The sequence below is a fragment of the Crocodylus porosus genome, unplaced genomic scaffold (genome assembly GCF_001723895.1).
Source record: "Crocodylus porosus isolate Cpor-Errol unplaced genomic scaffold, CroPor_comp1, whole genome shotgun sequence".
Lineage (NCBI taxonomy): Eukaryota > Metazoa > Chordata > Crocodylia > Crocodylidae > Crocodylus > Crocodylus porosus.
Genome location: NW_017728918.1, coordinates 31,394,828 through 31,402,693, shown reverse-complemented (window position 1 = coordinate 31,402,693; position 7,866 = coordinate 31,394,828). Strand labels below are relative to the sequence as shown.

Here is a 7,866-nt window from a genome sequence, read left to right as displayed (position 1 = left end):
GTGTGGTGCCCAGAACTGGATGCAGTACTCCAGCTGCGGCCTGACCAGTGCCGCATAGAGGGGGAGGATCACCTCCTTGGACCTGCTCAAGATGATGTGACCATTCATGAAAGACAGGTCTGTCAGTGGATATTAAATATAATGGCTCAAAACTAGGACTTCCTAAACCTCTAAATGTGGGAAGAGGGGAAGATGAATCAGTCTGGATAGGCCTTACTTAAATATTGTTTCCCTTATAATCTGCTCCCTTCCACTATGAGATACAAGATTCTGGGCTAAATGGACCCTTGGTCTGATCCAATCCACCATTTCTCATTGTATTCTTAAAAATACAAATCTATGCAAGGATTTAAAGTACAGTAATTTACATTATTTTCAGATACTACTGTTCTGTGAATTATTAGTACATATTTATAGTGTGGAGATCACCTTGATGTTTATTAATGACAGTTTAGACAGTGTCTACAATGGCTTCCTGAGAAGGGCATGCATGCTGCCAAGAAATAAGTCCAACCCACTGACATCTACTCTCCTTGCACTTGAGCTTGCCATATTGCTCTCAAGCTGTCAACGCAAACAGTTTATCAGCCTGGGGATGTCAGTGTGTGGGCCTTATTTCTTGCTGGTGCACCTGGTCCTGCCCAGGTGGCCCTGTAGATGTGCCCGTATAGCAGTCAGCTTCCACTGTGAACTTAAACCCTTTCTTTTCTTTGTAGTTTGTGTAGAATAAAAAGAAAGAGAATTTACTTTTTCCATCTATGTTGTACCTTTCTTTAGAATATGTATAAGCATGACCCTTATGTTTTATTAATTTTTGAGGAAAGCTGTAAAGTGTATCATATAATTTTTATTTTCTCTACAGATGGTGGGATTGCACGATTCAAGGTGTTCGGTATCATACAGAAAGACTGGTCAGCTTCTGGCCTAAATGACTTAGATGACTTGGTGGCAATGGCGAATGGAGGTGTCTGTGTTGGATTTAGCACTACTCAGTTAGGTCACCCAAGAAATATTTTATGTAAGGCAAACATACTGTTTTTAATAATTAAAATAAACTGTATAATGGCGTAAACTGATTTCAATCATCCCCTCTATTGCTTAAGAAAAATGGCCCTTTTGGCCTCAGTAACAACTATGGGCACCTATACATGTGCCAGATGTTTGTGCTGATACATGGTAATTAGCGTACTTTGGAGCAGACTTAATTAAATGAGTCTGCTGGAGTGTGTTAATTAATGAGCTCCAAAAGTCTCCTTGTTACGTCTATTCAGCATCTCCATGCTTCAAAATGGCAGGGGGAGCACTAGAACTAACACTTGTTGAACAAGCTTAAGTTCAAGTGCCCCTGTCACCATTTGAAATGTGGGATGCTGAATACATGTGACGCTGCAGGCACTTTAAATAGAGCAGTTCCAATTGCCACTCTATTTAAAGTACCCCCTTCTCCACCCCAGAGCATGTGTAATTTAAACCCATGGGTTTAAATTATACTGCATTTTGGTCAGATCTTGCAGCCTATTTTCAAACAAAGCAGTCATGTAATGGAGGACTGGGTCTGAACATCATAGCTTTGTAAACTTACGAATTTCAGTATATTTCTTTTGTTAATCTGTGAAGACCAAGAACTGTACTTTAAATCTATTTATAATACAATATCTAATACCTTCATTAAATATGCAGTTCTTTTTTAGGCTACTGTGTTCTAATTAGATGGCTCATTCCTCGGCCAGAGCCTAGATTGTCTGCTCCTGCAGCAAAGGCTTTGGGAAGGTTCTTTTCAAAAGGAAAAATCCTGCAAGGATTTTTTCATGGGTATTCCTCTTTAATACGCTGTTTATTCCTTCCCATACAGAAAAGCTTCACTAACCTCTACAGAGCCTTTGGGAACCACAGCTTATATTCATATACAATGGGCAGTGGCTCTGACATGTTCCTTCCTGCTCTGGGCACCTATGTGTAGCGCTGTACATGTGTAGCACTGTAATTACAGTGCATCAGAGCAGACTCGATTAATCAAATCTATGGGAGTGTAGTAATTACCATGCTCCAGCAGACTCCAGCGTCTTGTGTATCAGCCTCCCTGTGCTGAAAAATGGCAGTGGGGGTGTTTAAACTAAAGCATGTTCAACGAGCTTTAGTTAAAGTGCCCCTGCTGCCATTTTTCAGCAGGGGGAGGCTGATTCACGAGATGCTCTGGGCATTTTAATTAGAACAGATCTCAAAGTGACTCTTAGTAGAGCGACCCCCACTCCCAGAGCATGTGTATAAATGTCCTCTGATCTCTGCCAATGTGGCTCCACTAGACCCATACTACCAGGGAGACCCTGTTGGGTTTAGGAACCTTGAAATATCCATGGATATACTATATTTACTTTAATACAAGACACAGGTGCCCCCCCCTCAATATGACAGGGGGAAATAGTTCCTTGCCTTGGATTTGAGTATAAGGTGAGGGTGGGTGAGGGGGAGCAGGTGGGTGCTTGGCTCTGGCTCCAATAATAAGATCCTCCTTAATAATTATATTCTATATGTGGAAAATTTTAACAAATTAATAAATTTGAATTATTTCAGGGGTCATCTTAAGTTCAAAGCTGTCTTGGATTTAGGTGATATGGTAATGGCTATTCGGGCACTCTCTGGTAGAGGCCTCTTCAGGTTATACTTGTGACACATTGGTGGGAAACAGAAGAAAACTGCACATATGACCCAACTTTTTTATGAGCTTTGAAGTAAGAAACCATAGAAAGGTTTATAATAAATACCCTCTACTGTGTTACCTATTTCCTGTTTCTCTAGGGCCAGGAAAAGCGACTTCAATGAAAGATGGCTGGGAAACAGCAAGAAGAATGGATAGACCACCAGTTGTAAAAGTAAAGTATTACATTTATCTTTATAAAGAAATAAAAGCCTATTCAATCATCACAAAGTGTATGTTTGTGTTTGTGTGTGCATGCGCTGTAGTGAAATTTGAGATTTCTTTTAAATCTTCCAAGAAGGAAGCAACTTCTTATCTTGAAGGCATACAACCTAATCTTTAGGAATAGGACTTGGCTGAGTAAGCCTAACTTGCTTTTTATTTTTCTCACCATTTCTGTTTACTTGGATTTTTACTGTATTTTGCTAAAGAAATAAATTATATAAATGTGAGAGATTATTATAACTGTTATCTTTGGCAGTCAGCAACCTTCGCAGAAATACAAGTGAATAAAATAACAAAATGCAGGGATTCAACAGTTATTAAGAAGTAAGCACACTGATATAAAGAGGCTAATTATTAATGCCCTCTCTTCCATCCCTTGAAATCAATAGAAATGTTATTGACTTTGAAGAGAACAGGAGCCCTATATAATGGAAAACATGAACATTTGTCATAAGAATCAGTGATGCAATATGGGTAATGACATAAATGCAAGCACCTGCAACTGGCAAGGGATCACACAGCTGACTATAGTTCTCTTTTGTTATCCGAGCCAGTAAAATGGCCTTTAGAATGGGATTTCTTACTGAAAAGAAAATGCTTATTATCTTATTGCTGTCCAGAACAAAATGAACCAAATCTCATCAATACCTCCTTTAACTTTATACTACTATTGACATATAGATTATACATCTAATTTATTTCCATTAACATGATCTTTAATCATTTTGAGAAGAAGGGTACCAGGTAACAGAATTCTTTGTAGAAAATATTGTAAAAGTGAGCAAAACATTATCGTTAGATTCATTCACTAATCTGAAAATAAAAATGTATTATACATTCTTTCCCTTAACAAAATTAAACACTAAATTAAAAATACTACCTTGCTGGGTTTTTATTCTTCTTGCATTTCAGTTAACAATACAAAATGTTCCCTGTAATTTCAGGTTGATGACAAAGGTGTTCTCTTGATACCAGGTCATGAATGGGCAGTTTTCCGTCTAGCACACCCTGGTATAATAACCCATATTGAAATAGACACCACTCACTTTAAAGGTAAGAAAAATGGTTTCCCTTTCATAGTTTCAAGGGTTGGAAGGGACCTGAGCAGATCATTGAGTCTGACCCCCTGCCTTTGTTCCCTGAATTTTATTGGCCATACAATAATATACCCCAAAAGTTGTATAATACATAAATGTGTGTGTTTCTCTCTCTCTCTCTTTCTATTACCTATATCACAAGACCATGGGGTGCTGAGCCAGGAGGCATTATGCTATTTTTTTTAATAGCTGAGGATCGGGTAAACTAAGTGGAACATGCAATATCTCCCTTCAGCAATAAGAAGAACATGCATCTGGCTGGATATAATATACAAAATCCACTATAGCAGCTGTGTGTCAGGGGAGGATACTACCACGGTGGGGGCATTTTCAAGGGGATTTTCTGGGTGAAATATTGGCTCCAGTGAAGTCAATGGGAAGTCTGCCACTGATTTCAGTGGAACCGGAATTTTACAACTGAATTTGATTGGAATAGAGTATTTTTTATAATAAGAAATTGTGTGTTCTTTAGATTGGTCCTCTTAGAAAAAGACAACCATATTCTGTTAAGCAGTAAGTTGGCTTTGTATGTATTTTATTGAATACATAAATATAGTGTGAAAAATGAAGTGCATTTAGGTATACATTGTTCAGTTAATGTTTTGCATTATTTGTTATGTTTATAGAGCTGTGCAAATAATTAATTCATATTCATGGATAAACACAATTGTGATTTTTTTTCAAATAAAATATTTGCAAAGTCTTTCATTATTTGTCAGCTCTATACATCTTTCAAGCCATAACTGCAGCACAAACTTAAAAATCGTATCTATGTCTTGTGATGTTCATTACCACACATTTCAGTTATGAATGTCAGCTTTCTTTGTAAACTGCTTTCTTCTGAAGAAGATAATTATAACATTAACATATATAAAAATATATTTTGTTTACTTCCAGGTAACTTTCCAGATACATGTAAAGTTGAGGCCTGTGTCTTGAACACAGAAGAAGAAAAAGAATGTATAATACAGAAATGGAATCTTAAACAGGGTCTAAAATGGATCCCTTTGCTTTCTGTTGCAAAAGTAAGTTATAATATCTATGGGCGATATTTGGCTCTTAGCTTGTAGCATACTAGTTGTCCTGAGTTCATCATTTAAGAATAAATATGACAAGTTTGAAGAGTGGAACTTGAAATATTACTAAATAGTGTAGTAAGCAAAGAGCAGGTTTAGCTGAAGTGGACACTCATCCAGTTTTTATGATATTTGTGTGTGTGTGTGTGTGTGTGTAATAATATATGACTTCTGTTAAGACACTATTTAAGTATATGAGTCTTACTTTATATTTTTGTTCTAGCTTAAACCTAACAAGAGGCATTTCTTTGATGGCACAGCCATGCAAATGCAGGATGCAATTACTCATGTAAGACTCATTATTTTTCCTGATGGAGGAGTAAGTAGGATGCGTCTCTGGGGTTTTCCACGTACTCTGTTATCTAAAAGCAAATGAACAAGAGCCTTGAAAGTTTTAAGGATTATACAATAGAAGTTAACTTCTTGGCTATCATATGTAGCAGGATATATTAATTAAATAGGATGCATTCACTGCATCAAGCATTATTTTACCAGCAATAATTTAAACACAAATTTTGATTATTTTAAAATGGTTTGTCATTATAAAACAGTTTCTGCAGTTTTAGGAATATAATCAGTGAAATATATTTTTGCAAATATGTATCATTTATATAGTGCCTGTAATTAGCCAGTGACCACATACAATTCTCTGAATAGTAATAGCACATCTTAGGTAAGCATCAAAATCTAACATTAAGTGATTGTAACCACTCCACAAGCCCTCTAATTGTCCTAAAATGTACAGCTGCAGTGTCCTAATGGTGAAATGAAATATCTAACTAAAAATAATATGGGTGTGACTTAATTAAAAAAAATCAAAAAGTTCAATGTATATTCAATTGCCTCTACTCTTTTGTTTTACTTATGTTTGATAATTAAATAATAATTGTTCTGTGTTCATAAATCTCTACAACTTAGGTTCTGATAAGATAAAGTACTTTGATATTTTCCAAGTAAACATGCAAGCTTGCTTGTTTACCTCCATCATTCTTATGTGTGTGTTTATGTGTGTAGATAAGTTTGCATTATACAGACAGATGTAGGACATATACTGAGTACTCATGACATTTCAAAACATTAATTTGCAGAAATCCAAAATGAAAATTGAGACAATCATTTTAACCTTTTCCTTACATGTTTTGTTGCATTATGATGTTTCAAATATTGTGTCTTTATGGGCCTAGGCTAGTATTTTCAAAACTGGATGCTCAACATTATGTTTCTGAAGCCACATTTAGCAAGCTGAATAAATGATCTGACTTTTTCTGAAACTCTACTAGATAACAATGGGAAGCTACACTTCCAAAATTTGGGGTATCTGATTTCACTGCCCAAATATGGCTTTTAGACTTGAATCATCCAGTTTTGAAAGTGATGACTCTAGATTCTACTTCATGATTCAACATTTCTTTTAGATAAAAATGGTGAGAATGAAGCTGATGGGGAAGCTTTTTGGAGATACTGGCCACGGACAGGCATTCATTTCTATTGCTGAAAATTTCTGGGAGATTTGTGGTGGCTGAAATTTTTCCTAGAGAGGGAGAGTATAAGTGTTCTGGTCTGCAGATGCCCCCTCTTGCCAGTTCCCCAAGCCTTTCCAAGACAGGGTCACCCAGTGCTGTGGCAAGGAAGTTTGGCGCCCAGGGCAAAGCCCGCAGCAGCAGCCTGCCCTCACCCCGTGCACAGATCTGGGGGGCACATGCCCCTCCCATACTTGGCCAGGGGTGTATGCAACGGTGGGAGCTGCCCTTCCCTCATCCCCATGCTCCCCCAAACAAGCCACTCGTGGCTCTGTCCTGTGCTCTGCACCGACTGGCAGCGCTTGTTGGCGCCCCTTCGCTATGGCACCGGGGTCACCCCAGCCTGAGGAAGTGACAGCTGCTCTCGGAGAAGTTTCAGCTGGACTCCTCCATAGCACAAGAGTTCAGCTGTGAGGAAACACCTCTGCATACAGGCATTCATTCTAGTGAGAGAAACTGGTCACTGTGGGGAAGGAAAAGGCAATCTCACAAGCTGCTTTACTTTCCACGCTGTGGGCATGCATAGGGCTCAGTCCTTGAGTACCTCTAGTTTGCAGTTTGTACCTTGCCTTTAATGGAATTTATGATGGTGGTTGGGAATAGTTAACATTATGGGGAGACTGGCGCTGAGATTGGCCTTTTTGTGGAACTTGACAGTAATGCAGAGACCTGATAATATGAAGCCTGGTGGCACCATTCTTGGACTTTTGCATTGCTTCTATATGCATTTCCACCTTTCCATTCTTTTCCAGTTCAAATTGTCAACTTTTGGTGCATCCTCTGTTCTGACTGGTCATAAGTGTTTTAGTGCTACTGCTCTATATAGTTACAGTAACTTCAGAATATATATAACCTTTGCACTGGCTTCCATTATTTCTGAATAAGAAAGCTACTCTACCAATTAATGCTTATTACGTTTAAAAAAAAATTGCTTCCAAGTTTTTAGTAAGGTAAATGGTAGCATGTATGAATGAGAGAAAATACAAGAAGCCCTTTTCTAGAATTATGAATGTTAACCTCTCTCTCTGCATGGATTATTGGGATACAGGCTTTAATAACATAAATACAAATGAACCCTGAGTCCAGGGAACAGAGAATGTTTCTTTCCCCCCATGCTCTTTGTACACAGATAGGCATTATGAAATGTTATAAATTGTACATTTTGTATAGATATTGAACCTGGGTAATACTGAATTTTATCTGATTTTAATTGTTCATTATTTGGGGACATTAAAATATGTTGTAACATATGA

General features: G+C 37.7%; 1 protein-coding gene across 4 annotated transcripts in view; it reads left to right on the top strand.

Annotated features, from left to right (window-relative positions):
* Positions 1 to 7,866, top strand: part of ALLC (allantoicase) — a 25,880-nt gene extending 18,014 nt beyond the window's left edge. For all 4 annotated transcript variants that reach the window (XM_019537431.1, XM_019537430.1, XM_019537433.1 and 1 more), the window contains 5 exons: positions 863 to 1,018; positions 2,797 to 2,870; positions 3,865 to 3,973; positions 4,915 to 5,042; positions 5,317 to 7,866. In XM_019537431.1, coding sequence (XP_019392976.1) covers positions 863 to 1,018; positions 2,797 to 2,870; positions 3,865 to 3,973; positions 4,915 to 5,042; positions 5,317 to 5,469 — 620 coding nt within the window. In that variant the 3' untranslated portion in view covers positions 5,470 to 7,866. The remainder of the gene's footprint in view (positions 1 to 862; positions 1,019 to 2,796; positions 2,871 to 3,864; positions 3,974 to 4,914; positions 5,043 to 5,316) is intronic.